Consider the following 23784-nt stretch of genomic DNA (forward strand, 5'->3'; position numbering starts at 1 on the left):
TCTTCTTTATTTAAATTGATATCTTTCAATTTAAATTGATATCTTTTTAATTTAAATTGATATCTTTTTAATTTAAATTGATATCTTTTTAATTTAAATTGATATCTTTTTAATTTAAATTGATATCTTTGAATTTAAATTGATATCTTTGAATTTAAATTGATATCTTTGAATTTAAATTGATATCTTTTTAATTTAAATTGATATCTTTTTAATTTAGGTTCCTTTTTTCCATGTGATGTATAACCTAAAATCGCCTAAGTTCGGTCACAATGTAACTTCGGTAATTTAAGAAAAAATATAAAAATAGCATGCGAAACTCAAATTTTACAAACTTTTTTTATTAAATAATATTTGTAATTAGTTCATAAATATGGATCTATAAAAAAAAAAAAATTTATATGCAATCTGCTGAAATAATTCTTTAGCAAAACATCATTTTTTAAACATGCACACTATTAAAATCTAAAATAAGCAAATTATTAAAATAAATGATCAAATTTAATCTTAGTATCATTAAGAACACCAAATTAATTATATTAACAAAAAAAAATTATTAATTTTTGAAAATTAACTACTCTTTTCATAAAAATTAGTGAAATTTTGAAATACTCTAACTTCGGTCATTCACAGATAAACAACAAAGGAGACAATGAGCAGTAATATTGTGAAATGTTGATAAGCATTGCGAATGTAAAATTTACCGGTAACTTTACCTGTAAATTTACCAGTAAACTTTGACATTTTTATAATGGATACACACCATGGTATTTAAATTGAATAAAAAATTTGTTAATAATTTCAAAACTAACTGACGGCTCTTTGAGTTCTAAAAATTATCAAGCTTGTGACATATTTTTTGGAGATAAAATTACAGCTTAACGGCAATTATGGATACTTTGCGAATCTTGTGACAATAGGTTGTGTGGATCTTGCTGTTCTACTATGGTCAACGATAAATGGAAGAATTGCCAATAAACATACAAAGCTCATTTAAAGCAAAGTAGTGTTTTTTTGTTAATGGAAAATACCTATACATTAATTGAAAAGTATATTTTTAATTTTATCAACCAATGACGTACTACTTGTATTTAAAAAGGCTTTTTTTTATGTGCTCCTTCTTGTTTTATATGGTGCCCCATTAGACTTTTTTTTTAAGCCCGGGGCGATACCCTCCTTAGTTTATTACTGGTATTACCTGAGTTTATATCATAATTTTACAATAAAACAACATTTAAAAATTAGTTTTTATTATTTGTGACGCTAAGTTTGTGTTACGTCAGTAGTATTTATAGAGCGGCCGAACTTATGAGATGATATTGAAAGTTGTTCGGTCAAAGTAGATGTTTTCATTTTAAATTAAATATTGAGTACTAGTTTTTATTTTACATTTTTTTATTTTTAAAATATCAATTATCAATATAATTTTCTCTATGTTTCAGAAAAAAATATTGAAAATTTTTTATTTATACGTGATAAATGTTCAAAGCTCTAGTAACCGAACTTAGGCGATTTTACGGTACAACAAATTTTACGGAATACAGTGACTAACGGCGCCGAAAATAAGATTCATAAAGTTATTGGTTCTTTTTTTCTTTTATAATCCCTTATTTTCTAGCGTATGCGCTATTATATAGAAAAAGGTTTAATGACTAACAAGGTTAATAAAAATTAATACGCAACATATCTGTTAAAAAGTATAAAGTTTACCTATGCAAATGATAAAGTTTACCTATGCAATAACAAACTACAAATGTAGTGCTTAAATGCACACATAATTGAAATAATTGCTATGTGTGCCAATCCACATATAGCAATTATATCATGATTCATGAATTTTTATAATTCTATAATTCTTAAAATCAATAACCATTAATGACCAAATTTAAGCATTTAAAAAGTTTGCGTAAACTGAGTAAGTTTAAATCTGCAATATAACTTTATCTAATGTAACTTAACACCGTTAAGTTTTTTAGGTAGTTCAATTTTTGTTTATTTTAATTAGTTGATAATATTTTGTAATTATAAACCAAAAAATACTTTAGATAAATACTTATTTTGTTTGTATCTATTTATTTAATAATAATTTTTATAGTATCAATGTTGTACTGGTATATTCTGCTTGATTACATTTAATATATGTAATATATAGCATTTTATTTGTATTAGATGTAACAGACTACAAGTATCAACAAATAAAATTATACTACTACCGCCAAAAATATTTTAGATAAATTTTAGACACTAATATACTTCAAATATTTATATATTAATATATTTATTATATATAAACTATTTTTTTTATTGATATTATTACTAAACAATATATATATATATATATATATATATATATATATATATATATATATATATATATATATATATATATATATATATACATACATATATATATATTTATATATATATATATATATATATATATATATATATATATATATATATATATATATATATATATCTTTTGCTAGATTATATTTAATGAAGAAATTAATATACTTTATGTTTTAAATTTAACATAAAATTATTGGATTATATGTTATTATTTTTTTTTAGGTTAGAAGAAAATAAAATTTTATTTTAAAACTATAAAATGAAGCAAAAATTCTCCTAAGAAGTTTGATTTGAAAAAAAAAATCTTATGATGATTATGATAAATAATTCAATTATCAAAATTATTCAATAATAAAAATTAGTTTTAAAACATCTCTTGTTTTTTTATCATCACAATACAGAAACCAAAGATTTATTTTTTATACTGACAAAAGACAAATCAATGCAACCCAAAGCTGAGCTGTCAAGAAATAGTTATGACATTGCTTCAAGTCATAAATCTCATTCCAAATCATTTGAAAAGTGTACTGCCTATGAAATTGTAGAGTTAAGTAGTGATGATGACACTATTCATTTTGACGCTGAAACTATTTTTAAAAATACAGAAAAATTGGATAAAACATGCTCTGCTATTAAAACTAATTTATTTCAAACTGATCTATCTGAAAAAGAGGGTATTTTTGCACAAAAGAAATGTAGAACTTGTTTGTATGAAAATGATAAGCCTATGTCTAGTAGATTCCATAGTGCTCAATGTGTTGATTCCCTAATGCTTAATTCTAATTCATTAAATAATTTGCCTAAATCTAAAATGAAAGATTTTAAAATTTTAGATGTAGTTGTTGTGTTGCCAAATAATGTATCTAAAACTGGAGAGCTTCTCTGGCCACTTGAAAAAAAAAATTCAAGTTCGTTGACTACTATGAATAATTATTCCCGTGGAACTCAAACTGATCTTGAAAATGTAGAAGTGGAGAGAAATAAAGAAAGTAAAAGTTTAAACATAACTAACACAGAAAAAAAAAATGATTTAGTAGTTACTTCAAGTTCTTTTAAAGAGAATAACAAGGCTTTTAATATTAATGAACTCAGAAACAGTTTAAAATCAACTAGCATTTCTCCTTGTATTAATCCTGTATCTTTAGATGGTAATAATTCAGAGTTAATAATAAATGAACACAGTACACATGTTTTAAATGAACCACTTGCCTCAATCTCAAGCTTTAATTCAAACAAAAAAAAAAGTTTTGATAAAACACATTTTGATTGTTCCATTTACAAAAAATTAAACACAACTAGCTCAAATATTGAAGAACTTGGCAATAATGTTGAATCTAAATCTTTAAGCAACCTACAAAATGTTTGTTATGAAAGTAACAAAATTTTATCTGAAAAGATAAGTAAACAAAATGGTTTAACCAATGCTACAAAAACATTTTCATCCTTTAATACTTGCTCACATCCACTATTTACCACGCATTCACCAGTCACTGCACAACAACAAGTAATAGAAAGCTGTGTCTTTCCTAATGTCACAGTTTGTAGTTCAGAAAATGGGTACCAAAGTTCAAATGCAAATTCAAATCATCCATTTTTCAATAATAGTTGCTCATTTAATAAAGATTTACTGCCCCATCAAAATAATACTAATCCATCTTTATATCTGCACAATAGTTGCTTGTTAAATAAAGACTCATTATGCTATCAAAACAATATTTTTAACAGTTATGAAAATATTTTACCAATAAATCATGAAAAGTCAACAAAATTTCTTAAACCCAAAATCTTTCGACCGAAATTGCTTCCAAAGTTATCTCCAAAGTTAAATGTATCCTTTCCAGTTGATTATGGTTCAAATATATGCCTAAACCAAAATAATTATGAGCAAATAATTGAAGACAATGTTGAGAAAATTGAATTGTCAGATAGTGATGTTACTACTATAACAGTTTCTGATTACAGCTCTGATGATGAAGCATGTCGAGTAGTTCACATCTCTTCTGATAGTGATGAAGATGACAAAGAATGTTCTGAAAAAGAAATGAATTATCAAAATCTTCTGGAAAGCAACTTTAAAGGGAACAATATTGAAACATCAGTCATTAGTAACTTTGAAAATGACATTTTTCAGGAAAATTTGTCTGAAGATGAAAATGAGTCTAGATTTGATCTTTCTAGAAGAAGGAGAAGAAAAATAGCATCAAATAAGCGACTTGAAAGTTTTGTTCATAAACCTGTATTACCGACATTAATTAAAGTTCACCAACCAAACCAGCAAGAATTTCCTGCTCAACATCCTAAAAGTGTAACTGTTCGCCAATTTAAAAAACTCTCTAATAGTTTAAATTTAAAATCTTTTCAAATTGTTTTAGAAAAGTTGAGTCCAACAGTAATTCAGCAAATCATAAATTTATGCAGAAATAACTTGAACTGGAGTGAAAAAGAAGGTTTATTTACAGCTGGCTTGATTGCGTATGACATCAATCGTTTGAAGTTGTCAGTTCGTCAACAGAAAATAAATAACTACAGTTTAAGACGTTTTATGAAAAAAAACATATTTTTTCAGAGTGGTTTGAGTAATTCGTATAAAACCTCTAAGAAACTGAGAATTCGACAAATGATAAAAGCACAGAAAAAACTTTTAAAAGCAAAACAGAAGAAAGACTTACAGGAAAAAAATCTTGTCTCAATAAGAAGAGCTCTTTTAAAAATTAATTGTCGATATAAAAATCAGTCGAGTTTCTGGTTTCGTCTTGATAAGTTATGTTCCTTCTAATATATAGTATATATAACTATATATATATATATATATATATATATATATATATATATATATATATATATTCTTATATATATATATATATATATATATATATATATATATATATATATATATATTCTTATATATAATATATATAAATGTAAATTGTTTTAAATATAAAAATTATGCTACACATTAGTTATGATATACGCATGTTTTATACAACATAACAATAACGAAGGTTAATTTAATTATATCGTTAGCCTAAGCAAAAATAGTTTAAAATGCATTTATTATTTTGAATTGTTTACAATGTTTTTATGTGTAAATAGTTAATACTTTCAGATTCACTTTTTTTTCTCTTTTTTTTTTTTCTCTTTTTTTTCTCTTTTTTTTTTTTTTTTTTTTGTAGCATACATTTATTATTTACCAAGTTGTTTGTTTTTTATCAGTATGTTTTTAGATATAAGTGTTTTTTATAAAGGATATATTTAAGTGATTATACTCTCAGAGACTGCAGCACACCTGTGAAATTTACGAAAAACCTCGTCAAAAGGACCAAAAAACCTCTTTATGGAAGCATTTAGATCTTACAAGTACGTTTTAAATCGTTTAATTTTGTTAAAGTCAATTTTAGGTGATTTAAAAAACCCTAACACCAAAGTACACTAAACACTAAAAGTAATTAACTTAAAAAAAAATTATAACTTTTCATAACCACAACAGCCGCTTATTTAATTTATTTAGTATAGCGAATTTAGAAAAATGGTTCAAAAAAGCACACTTTTAAATTCAAAATTATATAGTCAATTTTGAAGAAAAGTGTCTCTATTATTTTATCATATAGATAAAATTTAAAGTAAAAAGTTAAAAAAAGTGCAAATCACAATATTTAAACAACAAGATTCCAACCACATATTTAAAATCAGGCCCACCCAGTAAACATTTCAGCGTTTTTTCAACGTTGAATTGTTTACTGTTTAAAACGTCGGTGGACAACGTCGACAACTCGTTGAAATAGAAGTTAGTTTTGCAAATGGAAACAACGCTAGAATGATAACGTGATGTAACGTCTAGGGTTGTATATAAAAACAACGTTGTCTAAACAACGTCGTAAACGCAAACAACGCTATAATAAAAACGTTTAATCAACGTCATAAAAAAACGCCGATTCGCATCGTTGCGAATTTCTTTAACAAAAAAATAAAATATTGTTTGTCTAACTTTTTCTTTTTTGCAACAAATATGCAAAAAATATATACATAATACATATAATAAAGTTAAGAGAATTCTCTTAACTTTAAATTGCATCTTAAGATGCAAATTAAATATATTATGTTTGCAACTTATTTCTGCCACCGCCACCAACGCGATCAGGGGCATACTTCAAAAAAGACATTAACGACTTGTAAACTCCCGACTCGTCTTGAAATCTTTTTTTTACAGCTTCTAAATAATTATTGAACAACTTGAACAACACAAACACTATATTAAATTAAACTAATTAATTAGTTTAATTTAGTATAGTGTTTGTGTTGTTCAATTGTTAATTTGCATTATTAGTGTTTTTTCTAATCTAATTGATGTTAAATTTTGAATTATTTACAATTGACAAATAAAAGTAAATTACCAAGTATAGCTTCATATATTTTTAATTTATAGAAACCACGTTTCTTCGTTGACAAACCATGTTAAATTCGGCCATAACTTTGTTAGTCATTAATCTAAAAAAGGTTAATTAAACAAGGCCTAAGTTATATATAAGTTATATATTATAGCTAAGTATGCTAATTAGCATACTTAGAGAGAGAGAGAGATTTTAAAATCTCTCTCTCTCTCTCTCTCTCTCTCTCTCTCTCTATATATATATATATATATATATATATATATATATATATATATATATATATATATATATATATATATATATATATATGCGGGTATGCTATTAATTGTTTAATTAATGAACCCACACTGTCAGTCGAAGCGTGTACTACTCTTTGTGTGCTCTCTTTAAAAAAGCCAATGTGCTCACTACTCCTTGCATGAGCTCTCCAGTCTATAGACAGGAGAGCTTACATATATGTACTTACATATATGTATAATATATATAACTTAGGCCTTTAGGCCTTAGCGTTATAACTTACGTACTTACATATATGTACATTATATATAACTTAGGTCTTACATATATGTACTTATATATATGTAAGTACATCTCGATTTGCCTATCCACAACTAAACTAATGGTTTTAATTTTTGGTAATATATAATAATAGTATATTGAACTCTGTGCTAATTAACATAAATCGAATTAACTAACTGTAACATTATATTATTGACATTTTCTTTTAATGTTGCTCCACCAACATCAATCAATTGGTTCACCTGATAAAATATGCAGTATACTCATATTAATATATAATTAAAAATACAACCCATTATATATAAAATAACCATACATACAGGTTACTAAACAAAATTTATATAGATTAAATAAAAACCAATAATTTTTATTTACTAATAATTTGTAGTTTTCTTCACATAATACAATTTTTTGCTCAAGTGCATCTAATTCTTCAGTAGGTTTGATTTTTTTCAGATGGATGCTTGCACTTAAAGGATAATGTTTTCGCTTATCATCAAGTAAAAGATTCCTTATTTCAGTTAGCAGATATAAAACACGGCTTCTAAACCTTTATAAAAAATTAAGGATAAATAAATGCGCGTATATTATGACATACTATACATATAGAATGTCTTTAATTATATAATCCTATATAATAGTATTTAAAATATATTTATATAATACTCTGTAGAATATTATATAAATATATTTTAAAGTAATTTTAAACTGTAACTGATTAACTTACGTTCATCGTCACGAAGAATAAAATCGGGTGAAATACGATGACAAATTCATTGTTAAATTCGTCTCTAGGAACTGGAGTTGACGTCATTAATAGGCTTTTAGTCTTTTTATAGGAATTATCAGTTTTTTCTTCATTACAGTCTATACTTCCTTCACTATCTTAACTATCTTCATCATTTGAGTGATAATGACTTTGATTAATTGAATATTTTTTACTTACTTTGATTGGTATAGTTGGTAAAAGTGGAAGTAAGTCTAATATCTTTCTTTTTCTTGATTCCTTTTCCTCAAGAGATTGTTTTTCAAAACCTGTATTATAATCTAGTATATGTTATAAAATAGTAATAGTAATGTAAGTATATCTTATAATCTATTACTAGATTTTACTAGATTATAATAATAAAAAAAGAAAAAGAAAAAATTTTAGCTTTTACATTGTTTTTAATATTAGGCCACTCAATTAAACAGATGTTGAGACGCTTTGATTCACACGGGTTTTCAAATAAGTTATAAGCATGTTTTAACTTTATTACATGACACGCAAATCTGCCATTAATCTCCTCATAAACTAGTGCTATATGACCATTTTTTAAAAGAAAACACCGATCTTTTTGTATTTTAGATATCACATTTTGCAATTCTGTTTATTTTTGATCCAGATTTTTCTAACTCTGCTAGCCTATTCACAACTTGGGCTACAGGATTTTGTGCACTGCGTACAAACTTCTTTAAAACTTGAAGATAGTTTTCATAAGGAAAACAAGATATTCTGTCCAATTCAGAGTCAAAATGTATAGTCATCAGCTAAGTGAATCAAACTATGAATATTGTAAACAACAAAGTATTCACCATAGGAATTAGGTGCATTATCGACAAAAAATCTAAGTAGTCTTTTTGCATAATTCAAATGAGAAGTCCTGCACTCGTGATTTTTTTCTAATAACAAGCCAATACCTACATTTGAAGTAAGGAAATGTTCATAGAAAGCTTTATGCAAAACACTTTTGAGCACAAGAGGTCCTGTATACAGTGGAAATGATCTAAACTCTGATGCTTTATATCGCTTAAGTTCATTAAGTATCCTAGTTTTCTAGCAAATTCAGTTGGTAGACAGCCTTTAAACAATTCAAGACAGCTAGATACTGATTCTTTTTGCAGTGAAGTTAACCGTGATTTCTTCACACCAGCCGTTGTTACTAAAAACAACAAAAGACGCTTACATACTCCAAGACATACAAGGTGCATGTAACCCAATTTTTGAAAGAGGACTTTCAGCAATTTGATGTTTAATGTAGCCTAAAGTAAAAATATTGGATGATCAAAGTTTTGAATTACTATCACTAAATACCATTCTTTCATCAACTTTAGTACCTTTTACAATACATTTCTCACACCCAGAATATGAGTTATGTGCTTTAATACATTTCAAAAATTGATGTGCTGGTGCATCACAAACAAAAGCAGTCAATAATAATTCATATACTTTACCTAAAAAGATTATGCTCTTATTTTTAAGAACAAGGTACTCATTAACAAAATTTTCTATGAAATCTTGAACATTATCAGGTTTCTTTTCACCAGAATATACAGCTACAATGAAAGGGATTGAATTATTAACTGTGCACAAAACAGGCCATAGTTGAGTTAAAGAAGACTTATACAGGGAAACACCATCAACGTTGGTATGCATTTTCAAAACCAAAGATTGTCTTAAATGATCACTGCAAGAAAGTAATCTCAAAATACCTTTTTCAATACCAATAAAAATAAAAAAGCCACCACAAGATTCATCAGATCTGCTTGAAACAGGAGTTTGAAGTAAAGTTCGTGGATCTTTTGGTAATTCGGTAAAGTTTTGCGAGTGTAGTATAGAAATAAGATCTTTTATACATGCCCTTGAGCAATGTTTTGTGGCCCAAGCAGCTAATTGACTTTTTAAACTTTTATTATTTTCAGCAACACTGGGAACATAATCTAATGACAAAACGTCATCAATTTCCCTTACTGGCAATAAGTAATTGTTACAATCATTAGTTGAAAAGTGATCATCTGAATCAGATGTAGTAAATGATGAATCGGATTCTGATTCATCATTAACTACAGCATTACCATTATAACTTGGTATAGAACGACTTTCTGCTTCCTTTTTTTTTTAAATTACTTCCTCTTGCAACTCATAAGGTAAACTGCATCTAAGTAATTTATTTAATTCATTATTTAGGAGCCGATTTTTTTTCCAGTAAGACATTTATATTGTAAGTTATAATTTTTTTTTCAAACTAAAAAAAATAGAAAACTATACATAGATGTGTTAATATAAAATAATTTTAATACTTACGTTTAGAATTCATTTTGAAAGATACCAACTCAAAACTTTCAGGTAACTTTCCAGGACTATATAGTCCAGAATATATATTCAAGATTATATATTCTGGAAAGTTACCTTAAAGTATATTTTCCTGAACACACCGACTAGGGATTGCGATTTCCCGGACTTTTTCCATTCCCGGGATAGCGGGAATTATTTACATTGTTCCCGGGATCCCGGGAAATTCCCGGGAAAATCTTCATCAGAGAAAATATAAATAACTAAATACACTTTTCTATTTTTCTATTTATTTTTTGTAACTGTTTACAACTTTAAAGTGACTTCTGAGAAAAACCAGTGCATCGAGATGAATGTCGATCAATCTAGTTCTATAGTTGGTAAAAAAAAATCCAGTTGAACTAAACACCCTTTCAGCCTCTACACTGGAAGGACGAATAGTTAAAAGCGCATTATAAAGCATATCTAAGTTATGCGATCTTTTATTAGTAGCTTCAAACAGATTGAATTCTTGACGCATAATTGATTTATTGCACTTGACTTCAAAAACATCTTTTTTTTTTACAAATTTTTCTAATCTGGCAGCCATAGATTCAGATAACTGATTTATATCAATAATACTATTGTTAAGTTTTCTATCGCTATCTTTTTCTTTTGCTATATTTTCAATTATGGGAAAAAGTCGACCAGCTATTTCATTCGCTAAATTTATCATAACTGCTTTAGATGGCATGCTAAATAAGTCATCATCCATATCACTTTTTGAAGATTGTGGATTATCTAAAAATTTTAGTAAACCAACAAGATCTTTTTTTCTTCTTTGACATATTCTTTCAATTAAAGCATTTTTAAGATCTTTTGCTAGGTAGCAATCTTGAACATCAAGTTCTTTAACCATAAATGTTAATGTGTCATCAGCTGTTAATAAAGTTGCTTCCCTTCTGCAAATCATTTCAGAACCTAAGACAATAAGTTCCAGACTTTTTGCTAAATTTTCAATTACTGTAAGTTCATCATCAGACAACATTAGGTTTTCTAAACTGAAATCCACGAGAGATTTAAAAACTGCTTTTTTAACTTTAATAAATCTTTGAATTTGAAATCTTTAATAAACTTTTGAAATCTTTAATAAACATTGAATTCCAACGAGTTTTTGAATCCAAAATTAGCACTAGCTCTTGTTCAAATTCATTTTTAGAATAACGCTTTAAAGAATCCATTTTTAAAGGAGATCTTTTAAAAGTTACAACTATTTTTCTAACTTTAACAAGAACTTTATGAAGCTCAGGAACAAGATCAGGAACTTGGTCACTAATTTCATTTTGCTGATCCTCCTCCTCATCATAATCATCGTCATCATCAGAGACATCATCTTCAATATCTTTGTCATTAGTACTTTTATTATTATTTTTATCTTTTTTTTTTATATATTACATCAACAACGGCTAAATGTATTGCGTGTGCAAAACAAAGTTGATATTCAGAAGGCGAAGTATATCCTAAATTTTCCATAACAGAAGCACCATCAGTTGTTATGCAAACTACATCATTTGTAAGACTTACATTAAACATGTTTAATTTTTTGATGAGTAGTTCTAGGCAATCATTTGAATTGTGCGATCCTAACATTCGCTCTAATCCAAGATTAATAAAGCCTTCATTAAAGTGAAGATTTATATTCATAAATCTTCTGCCATGTTTTGAATATTCATCCAAATCTATACTAAACTTGCATTTTTTTTCTTTTATTTCGAGTATCTTTTTTTTATTTTCTTCGACTATTTCCAAATAATATATATATATAAGATTCATGACATCTGTTTTCGATTTAGGAAGAGTGAAGCCTTTATCACGAAGCAACTCACGAATTTGATCCGATTCAGTTATTGCATTAATAGAAAAACCATCAATCGCAGCAAAACGAGCCAATCGTTCTCCCAATGAAACTTTTTTTGTCATGGAATCAATTGTTAATTGAACACAACGTTTTTTAGTTGATGGTTCTTCTTCTTTATTTAAAATAATATTATGGATTTTTTCTAAATGCCTCTTCAATCCAACAGTGGAACCACCTTTGCATAGTAATATTTTTGGACAATGTTTGCATTGTGCCTCGTCTGCTTTTTTAAGATCAAAATAACTCCAAACCTTCGAAGTTTTAAGATTTAAGGACATTTTTTTAAAAATTCCCAATGCGCTGCGATAAATTTCAATATGTAAACAATATAAATAAGCAATATTTCTTATGGTCCGGAAAACAAAAAATTCTGACTTTGGCGGGAAAGTTAAAAAATGTGTGTACAAAAATCCCGGGATCCCGAAAAAAATTTCCCGGGACCCCGGGAAATTGGAATAAAATTTTTCCCGGGAATTTCCCGGGAACAAATTCCCGGGAAGAATCACTAACACCGACACACTGAATCAATGTTGATTTACAGTTGGTAAAATAACGTTGATTACCAAATGTTGTGTAATCGGTTGGTGGATCTAACGTTCTGTTAATCAACGTTTGTTCAACGGAAATATTTAAATAGTTGAAATAACGTTAGTTTTTAAACGTTGTTTAGACGTTATTTTAAAGTTGGCGGAACTAACGTTATGTTACATACGTTATTTCAAAGATGATCTAAAGTCCCCAACGTCGCAACGCATTTTCAACCAAATAACAACGTTGAAACAAGGTTGCATGTTTACTGGGCGTAGCAAGCTTTTTGTTTTTGTTTTAACTTAATGTAACGACATGAAGCAAACTCTAAACGTTTATATATTCATATTTATGTAAAGCTTTTCAAAAGTATTGCGATAATCGGAGTCTGTTAACAATAAACCCTTATAAAATGTTTACTTCCCTTCCATGCCATTAGTGCGATGAGTTTATAACATTTATATATACATTTTTTTTTTAACATCTTAACCCAAGTTTAAGTTCATTAACAAGTCTCTAATGTCATGCAATAATCGCTCGGTGTTTTTTTTTTTTTTTTTTTTGATATATATTTTGTCATCTTCATAAATAAATTATTTACAATTTTTTTTGAGTTAAAGGTGACGGGAGCAAGCAGAAGACAAAAGTCTTATCAAAAGTCTTAGCCCCGTTGTATCATTTACATATTAAACCAAAAATAATCTATCATATAAAAAAAAAAATATTACAATCTCAGAAAAGTAATACTTTTAAATAAAAAGTGTTACATTTTTTTTCTTCCCCCGAGTACAATACAACTTAAAATAAAAAAATAAATAAAATATAAAGATAAGTAATGATGTAAAGGGTGATGTCGCTTTTTAACAAATAGAAAAATTAAAAAATAAAAGAGAATAAAATTAAAATTAAAAATAAAATAGTATTTGAGATACGTCATAATCAAGTAACTGTTTATTTAAGATACTTGTAAAATTTTGAATTGAAGTTGTAGTTTTACTATTATTTGGGAGAAATAAGTTCCACAAATGTGGCCCTTACTTGTGTTTTAACAAAGTTTTTAGTACCTGACATTTAAGCAACGAATGTTTTGTTTAATTTATGATCTATGATAAAAAAAAGGTCTTCAAAAATATAAGGCAGCATATGATATTTTAATCTAAACATGAATAAAAGAATATTATAAATATTTAATTGGTAAACATTCAGTACTCCAAGTTTATTAAGCAGTGGATTAGCACTGGTGTATTTGTTAGCATTAGATATTAGACGGCTGGCTTAATTTTGTTTTTTTAAGATACACGTTAATCTTGGTGGGAAAATGCTTGCCCATGCAATGTTACAGTAATTAATTTTTTTGAAACTGCATACCAAAATGAAACTGCATACCAAAATTGAAACTGCATACCCTGCAAAAACTTTTACCCAACAACATGGAACAACTGCAGAGGCAGTTGTTCCATGTTGTTGGGTAAAAGACTTGTATACTTGTAGTTGGGTAAACCGACTACAAGTATATATAAGTAATATATATATATACTTGTAGTCGGTTTTTATGGCACAACATACATACAGGTTTATATTATATATATATATATATATATATATATATATATATATATATATATATATACATACATATATATATATATATGTATATATATATATATATACATATTTATATATATATATATATACATATATATATGTATATATATCCACATATATATACACACACACACACACACACACACACACACACACACACACACACACAAATATATATATATATATAATGTATGAATATATATATAAATATATATATATATATATATATATATATATATATATATGTAAATATATATATATATATATATATATGTTTATATATATATACGTACATAAAATCTATATATTTCTTATATATATATTCATAAGTACATGCATAAATACATAATATTAAAATAAATAAAAACATATATCAAAGGTATATGATAAAGAATAAATGTTAGAACTAAATATACAACACCAACTCTAAAATTAGGACTAGAAATATATACATTTTATGTACATATATAAAATGTATATATTTCTTTTATATATTCATAAATTTACCCATATGTACAGGCATAAAAACATAGTATTAAAATAGATAATTATATATGATCTAAATATATATATATATATATATATATATATATATATATATATATATATATATACATATGTACATATATATATATATATATATATATATATATATATATATATATATATATATATATATATATACATATGTACATATATATATATATATCTATATATATATATATATATGTATATATATTTACATATATATATATATATATATATATATATATATATATATATATATATATATATATATATATATATATATATATATATATATATATATATATATATATATATGTATATATATATATATATATATATATATATATATATATATATATATATATATATATATATATATATAAATAAAATGTATATATTTCCTTTATATATATTCATAAATTTACCCATATTTACATGCATAAATACATATTATTAAAATAAATAAAAATATATGATTAAGAATAAATGTTAGAATTAAATATACAACACTAACTCTATAATTAGGACTTAATACTTTTCCTATTAAAATTAGAAGTTTTAAAAAAAAATGGAAATAAAGTTACTTATCCAAACGTGTTTTTATACAAAAAAAACTTAATAATGTATACTTTCATTATTGGTAGAAGATTTTATAGTGAAGTACTTGCTTGATAATTAGGGTGAGGTGTTTAAAGTTTTTCAAATAAATACAAAATTTAGTCTGTTAACAAACTAAATTTAGTTTGACTTATTATGTTTTATTAATTTTGATATTACTTTACACATTTGAATGTTATTAAACTTAAGAGCTATTTCTAACTTAGAAATAACATATTTAAAACAACTTTGCAATTTATTAAAATGGTCAACTTAAAATAAATAAAACATCAACAAAAATAACCTGAATAAACCGAATATACCCCGACATTTATTAGGTATGCTACATGAAATTTTTTTATTGATTAAATTCTAGGTTGTTATATATCATTAGAAAGAGCTTCTATTGAATATTTTAAAAGTGAAAAAATTCTTAAAATCGAACGATTCCACAAAAATGACGTTTTAAGTACCGATTTTTAGATATATGGATTTGTTGATAAAACTGTGGTCAAAAAAAGTTTTTTTGAACTAAAATTATTATAACTTTGTCAAATCATATATATATATATATGCCCAAAAATTAGTTTCCATAGGTAGATATAAGAATAGCCTACACATTAACACTGTCCTACACCCTCAGGGTGTATTTGGTAGGCTAGAGGGGCCACACAACCTCCACCTTCACTGTCATAATATCAATAATTCATCTTTAAAAGAGTATTTTTTTTTTGTAATTGCTAGTTTTTATATGCAAGTAGTTGCTTTTATTTTCTTCTAGAACAATATGAGAGGTTAATTTTTGAGTCAGGGTGTATGTGGGGTTGGGGTGAAACCTATTAATAACTTTACACTAATAGTAATATTATTACTAGTAATAATAGTATTACTATTAGTTTTACTGTTTCCATTTAAAAATCAATAAATAAATTTCAAAATGAAATTATTAAAATTCTTACTTTTAATAATTTCATTTTGAAATTTATTTGTTGAAATTATTAAAATTCTTACTCAATTTAACTTTTCATTATAAAATTATTAATTATGATAATAACCCAGTAATAACCCAGCAAGCATTTCAACGTTGATTCAACGTTGATAACGCGTTGATTTACAGACGTCGATTTATTCGTCGAATTGGAAACAAAATATCGACGTTGAAATATTAACATTGATTCGACGTCAATAAATCAACGTTGAGCGTACGTTGATTTACAAACGTTGATTTAAGCGTTGATTTGGAAACAAGAAATCTACGTTGAAATATCAACATCGATTCAACGTCGAAAAAACAACTTACGTTTTATAAACGTTTTCGAAAGATAACATTTAAAAAATTTACAAAAAAGTATTTGTTACAAAGTTTAATAAGTGGGGGAAAGTAAGATAGTTTATTTTTATTTTTCGCTACTACTTCCGCTTTTGTTTGATGCAACGTCACATTCTACTTCGCATTCGTCGTCACCTTGATTTATTTCTTCATCGCTTTTGTGAACTTCATCGTTTTCTATTTCGTGGTTGCAAGATTTCCGTTTACCTCCATTTAAACGATAAGGTGCATATTTTAGGCACGAGGCAATAAATGACCTAGTTTCTTTGTCTGTTGCTTTAGGCTCACAGCGCTTAATCGATTCTAAAAAATAAATGCAAAAATATCAAATTTGGTCAAGTGAATAAAACTGTAGATAAAGGAAGAAAGAATGTCTTCAATTTACACTATTTAATACGAATACATAAAGTTTACAACTTTAATGTAAACTGATTTAATTTTGTTTTTCAATTTGTTCAAGGAAGATTTTTATATCTACTTTTTGTGAATTCAACTAAATTCATTTATTTTCAACAGGCAGCCTTTAAAAAGAAATATAAATATATAAAAATATAGAGATCAACATTATAGCTACCAATTATTGCTTTGTAAACATTTAAATTTTCCATAGGTAACTTCACAGTAACCTTTCCCTTGGAACCAACCAAATTGAACTTCGATTGAAGTCTGTTTGTCATCAACCTTAAACATGTTAAAAGAGAAACTCAACATTATTTTTCTATAATTAAAAATCGCTTTTAAAAACTAATTTTCTTTGCAAAAATAGTAAGTACTATTGATTTAAAAAATGTTTCAACCTGTTTATCATGTTTGCAACACTTTTTTTACCATTGTTACCGCCAATGGAAGATAGCTGATTAACCTGATATAAAAATAAAACAATATCTATAGGAGCAATGTGGCAATATTGCATAATAGAGCATCTAGATCTTCAATGGAATTTTTAGATAACATCCTAACAGATAACAGGTCAGGTTATCCTGCTACTAGTAAGTGACCGGGGCCATGGCCCAAAACAGAGCTTTTTACAAACCCGGCACCCGCCCCGGGTTACTAGCTGGGGTTAGATTTTTTTTATAGTATTGTAATCTTTTTCACTGTTTTTGCTTATTTTGTTTAAGCTAATATCTGTTATGAAAGTTAAAGAAAATATTTAAAAAAAGTCATAAATACATTTAATAAATATTTAGATTTTTTTTAGATTTATTTAATGTATTTATGACTTTTTTTTAATATTTTCTTTAACTTTCATAACAGATAATAACTTGAACAAAATAAAACAAAACAGTGAAAAAGAGTACAATACTATAAAAAAAATCTAACCCGGCTAGTAACCCGGGGCCGGTGCCGGGTTTGTAAAAAGCTCTGTTTTGGGCCAGGGCCTCTTATCATCATCAGCATCATTTATGTGGATCTCCTGAAAATCTTGACTTCAGGGCGGTTTTGCCAATGAGGAGGGGTGTTTTTTAAAAATACCCACAAATTTACCTATAATGGTCAATTTCAGTATAATAGTCAATTTAGTATAAAATATTTTAAATTTGTATTATTTTGTCGTAAGTATAATATTTAAATATTATACTTACGACAAAATAAATAGATTCACATAAATGATGCTGATGATGATAAGGATAATGATGACAATGATGATGATGATGATGATGATGGTGATGATCACAATGATGATGATGATGCTAATGATCATGATGATGATGATGCTAATGATCATGATAATCATGATGGTCGGGAGTTGATGATATACACATTTATAAAAAATATACTTATAGGATCTATCAATGTAAATGTAGCCATGTTCATCACACAAGATTTTAATCTAATCAACACTATATTTAAATGAAAAATAACTTACAAACTTTTTAAAAACCCTTTTGTCAGCTCCAAGTTTTCGATCGAACTCATATAAAGCGTCTATATCATCAAATTGTATTAATATCTCTTCTTCAACATCTTTCATTCTGGTGCCACTAGCTGCATCTAACTTTTTGGATATTTCACTCATTTGCAAGGTTATTTGGGCCAACCTCCGTAATACTATATGTTGAAATCCTGAGTTTGAAAACAAAAAGTACTTTATAAATATAATATATATATATATATATATATATATATATATATATATATATATATATATATATATATATATATATATATATATATATATATATATATATATATATATATATATATATATATATATATATATATATATATATATATATATATATTTGAGAGCTGAGCTGCAAGGGGACAGGAATTCCTTCCATCCCCACCTATCTCGCAAACATTTATTGGCCTTTTCCATGACAATAAATGATATACTTGAATGAATATGATGCATACAAAACAACAGCAAGTTGAAAGACAGCTGTAAATCACAAATGATATAGTAAAGAAACCTACCATTATCTTCGAGATTTTTTGAGCTAATTAACTCGTCCCGAGCACAAGCAGAATCTCTTCTATTGTAATTAACATAAGATTGAGAAATAACAGCAGGTGAATTGGTGGAAACATTTGTGAATGAGCTTTCTAACATACTAGTAGTGGTCTGACTGTTTAATGTTGGTTCGCGTATAGAAAAATTATCACATGTAGAAGAGGTAGTAGTTGAAAGAAATGGCTTTGGTATGTGAGATGTTGATAAAGCAGTAAGTCCAGAATAACCACCATGTATAGAAGAGGTTTGAGTATAACCTTTAGAAACCAATTTAACATTAAAATAATTTGACATAACATTTATTATAGTAAAAACCCTTAATATGTTATTTTGAAAATCTAAAAAAAATTTAAATAATTTAAAATAAATATGTCACTAAGGCAAAAGGTACCAGACGAAATTTTTTGACTTGAATTGTTCCTTTTTGCTTTTTGTGGACATCTGTATCCGGCGTAACAGTTCCTATGAAAGAAAAAAAGAAAGTTAATTAACAGCAAGAATATTATTATTATACAAGAAAACAATAGTGTTATAAATATAATCATTTTTGAGTATTATATATCATTTTTACTTATTGGCATTTTCGGTGGAACTGGCTTTGGAATATACTTAATAATTGCATGTCTTTTTTCAGATGAGCTGGGACAACTCTTAATCATCATTTCATTGTTATCCAGTTCTCCAGCTGTCACATTATCTCCATACTCTTCGCATACTTCTTTGTCATCATCTAGGATGGAATCAATTAATGTTTACATTGAAAGTCTTATTATAAGGAAAAAACATAATGATGACTGTTATTTATTTAGTAAATTTAATGAGCACTCATTAAATATATAAAAAGACCTAGAAATAATTTAAAATTATATCTTTAAAGAATTTATTTTAGAAAGAGACATCAATGAAGTGCTTTAAGAGTATAGTGGGCATTTGTTTAGTCATGCAATTAGTAACTCAATCATTTGATGGAGTTACTAATTTAAGTGATCATCGAAAACAGTGCAAATAAATTAGTCGAATTGAAAGAACCCATAAAAAATAATAATTTTGTGTAAATATTTTTTATAAATAAAAATAAAATATTTTTTAAAAACATTTTTATATATTACATCATTTAATATTAATAAATCTTCAATTACCAGTTAGCTTGATGTACTTCAATTTGAATTGATACCAATCATCAGTTGGATTGGATATTTTTTTCATTGACGACTCAACATTTTTATTAGGCCAAAATACTTTGTTACACTTTACCCAGTTTGATGGAGGAGTCTGTTCATATTCCTCTAATGAGCCATCTTTTGCATATTCAAACCATACTGCTCTGGTCCAAGACATTTTGTTTGTGAAATTAACAATTATAGTAAACCTGTTTATCTAACTCAAAAGAAAAAAATTAATCTATTAATAGTTTAATATAATAGTGAAATTATTAAAATAAATGTGAAAGAAATTAATTATTATATTTTTATATATATATATATATATATATATATATATATATATATATATATATATATATATATATATATATATATATATGTATATATTACAAAATAATAACAGTAAAAAAAGAAATTAAAACAAAAATATATAGCTGTAAATTTTACCTTTTTTTGAAATGGCTTCTAATGACTGTATAAATAAAAATATTCTTTTTATACCAGTTGAAAATAAGGAAGTCAGACATATTGATAATGCTAAAATACTAATAGTTAAACTTTTTCTAAGACTAATTGCTTAATTATATAAATGCTCTGTTTATACTAACTAAAAATTAGCAAAGCAGACATCCTCAATTATTAAATTGCTGCAATAAAACAAATAGTGATAAATATTTTTACTATTATCAAATAATGCAATTTAATTATTATCATCAATTTTTTGTACATATAATTATTGTTAGTTCATTTTTGTTTTTCATTAAAAAAAAAAGCGAAAAATATTTAAAAAAACAAAATACTAAAATCTTACTTAAAAACAATGATAAAAAATAAATAAATATAAACATTATTATAATATCTATATTTGTTCATTAATTGGTTTTTTAATTTTAATAGAAAAAATATTATTTTTTATTGAAGACTATAGTGCTCAAAGTACTTAAGTCACACAAAAAAAATTAAGAGAAAACATATTTCAATCATTTTATTTATATAGCCTTTTTGTTGTAAAAACTTAAAGTAAATGCATTAAGTAATAATTTATTTTTTCTTTACTTAATTATTATATTTCTTGATTTTTATTTAATTACTTTGTTTATAAATTTAAATTTTAAAAACAAAAAGATTTTACAAATAAACGATTAAAATATATTTTTTGACAACATTTTCTTTGTGAATTAATACTTTAAGCACTTAGGTCTTCAGTTATTATTGGGATTTTTATCTAAGTATTTATAACTTTTTTTTATACAAAACAACTCTTTTATTTAATGATAAATAATTCAAAAATTTACATTGTGGTGTAACGGCACCCATCATTGTATGGAATACTACATACTTTTTTAATAATTAGATCTTTTTTTATAAATTGTTTCTTGAATTGTACATTTTTATGAAGGAAATATATATGCAACAACTTAGAACAACACGGATCATCAAAAAACCCATCCAAATCAGATATTTGATAGACATAGCATTCTATATCATTACCAATGACATTATTTACACGCACTACTTTTTCTCCACAAATGAAAAACCATCTATTTTTATTTCCAATTGAAATCTTAGTTTTTGATTGTTGTTTGCTTCTTGTTACACAACATTTCTCTATCTCCTCTAATCTTTTTGTCAATTGTGACAAGGGACTTTGTGCCTTGCGCACATAAGATTTTAGAATGCCTAGATAGTTTTCAAAAGGAAAAGCAGATGTATCTTGTAAACTGCAGCTGTGGTTGACCACATCTTCATACAGATGTGTCAAACTATGAACATTTAAAGTAACAAATTCTTGTCCATATAGAAATGATGACCGATATATAAACCATTCCAAGAGCCCTTTCATACATTAACAACTTATGATCATTCAAAAGATCATTATCAATCATTATACTCATAGCAACTGATAAGCTTAAGAAATGTGTATATATTTCTTGAGAAACTACATTTTTTAAAACAATCATACCGGTATATAAAAGAAAATTTTTGAACTCTGTAGCATTCCAGCGTTTAAACTCATCAATACCTCTTGGTTGTCTTGCAAACTCGCTGGGCAATTTTCCTGATAATTCTCTAAGTTTTTCAGAAATAACTGCTTTTTGAATCTCTGATATCCTGCATGATCTTTTACCTTTGTTGAAAAAAATTATTATTCTTTTAGTTACTCCTAAATAAACCAAATGCATGATATCTAAAACAAATGATGTAACACATGGTATATTATATTTAGCTAGAGTACATAAAGTTTTTTGGTGTTCTTTGTAACCGTGTAGGTTAAATTCTGTATCATTTCTCAGAGTATATCCTGACCCCAAAAAAATTTGTCTGTGATTAATACGTGCACCGTGAATAATACATCGCTCACACGAATCGTATCCATTATGGCTAATTATAGACTTCAAAAATTGTCGAGCTGGAGCATCACAACAAAATGATTTAAGGGAAACTAAGTAATGTTTATATTGAGTTTTGATTCCATTTTGTAATAAATTTGTTAACTCGTTTACAAAATCAAACATAAAGCTTTCTTCAGATGAAGGTTTGCTCTTACCACAGAAAATAGCTACAGCAAATGGTTGGATACTTGAAAATGAGCAAAGTATGGGCCATAAAGCTACTGATGTGCTTTTAAATAATGGTATTCCATCAACATTAACAACTAATTCAATTTTCGCAAGATTTGGAAATTTGCTTAAATGTTTTAAAATATTAGTTTCCAAACCATAATAAATGTAATCGCCACCACACTTATTCTTCAGAGGAATGTTACTTGGAGTTTTCAATAATGTTCTTACATCTTTTGGAAGCTCTGTGTGGCCATTTTTTCTCAAAATAAAAAGAAGTTGATTTGTTGCAGAATGTGAAGTTTGGTTTACAACAACCCATTCTGCTAATTCTTCACGTAGATTTCCATTCATTATTTTGTCTTCTATAAAGTTTCCATGATTCAAGAAACAAGAATTAGAATCAGAACTATCGGAGACTCCGGCGGAGTCAAGATTAGAAATCTGTTTCTTCAACACCTTCAACTTCTTGCTCAATTGATTCTTCGGAAAGAACTCTATAATCTGAAACATTTATTTGTTGTTTATCTGTTTCTATTGTACTATCTGTCTCAGTAAATAAATCAATTACTGATTTATTAATTTTTCTCCATTGCGTAATCCGTGATGACATAGCAACTAAATACTTTTATTCCTAAAAATAAATAATTAAATATATTTATATTAGGGTGTTAGCCAGGAATATATTTCATACCGATTTTTTGAAATTGTCATATATATATATATATATATATATATATATATATATATTAATATATAATATATTATACTTTAATTACAAAAATACATTTTGTAATTAAAGTATT

At 26.1% G+C, this 23784-nt stretch overlaps 1 protein-coding gene across 3 annotated transcripts; it reads right to left on the reverse strand.

The window, feature by feature from the left end:
* Positions 1–16767: 16767 nt before the first annotated feature.
* On the reverse strand, positions 16768–21140 carry LOC124814535 (uncharacterized). 3 transcript variants are annotated; one of them, XM_065799789.1, is made up of 9 exons: positions 20865–21033; positions 20394–20631; positions 19826–19984; positions 19646–19716; positions 19218–19511; positions 18667–18863; positions 17594–17658; positions 17371–17477; positions 16768–17099 (listed from the first exon to the last, which is right to left on the reverse strand). In XM_065799789.1, the coding sequence occupies exons 5-9, from the start codon at positions 19351–19353 to the stop codon at positions 16864–16866; spliced, it is 741 nt and encodes a 246-aa protein (XP_065655861.1). In that variant the 5' UTR covers positions 19354–19511; positions 19646–19716; positions 19826–19984; positions 20394–20631; positions 20865–21033; the 3' UTR covers positions 16768–16863. The 3 variants fall into 3 exon arrangements, with proteins under 3 accessions (XP_065655861.1, XP_065655862.1, XP_065655863.1); XM_065799791.1 differs by having other exon boundaries at positions 16793–17099; positions 17423–17477; positions 20865–21140; XM_065799790.1 differs by lacking the exons at positions 20394–20631; positions 20865–21033 and having other exon boundaries at positions 19826–20310.
* Positions 21141–23784: the final 2644 nt, after the last annotated feature.

The sequence above is a fragment of the Hydra vulgaris genome, chromosome 06 (genome assembly GCF_038396675.1).
Source record: "Hydra vulgaris chromosome 06, alternate assembly HydraT2T_AEP".
Lineage (NCBI taxonomy): Eukaryota > Metazoa > Cnidaria > Hydrozoa > Anthoathecata > Hydridae > Hydra > Hydra vulgaris.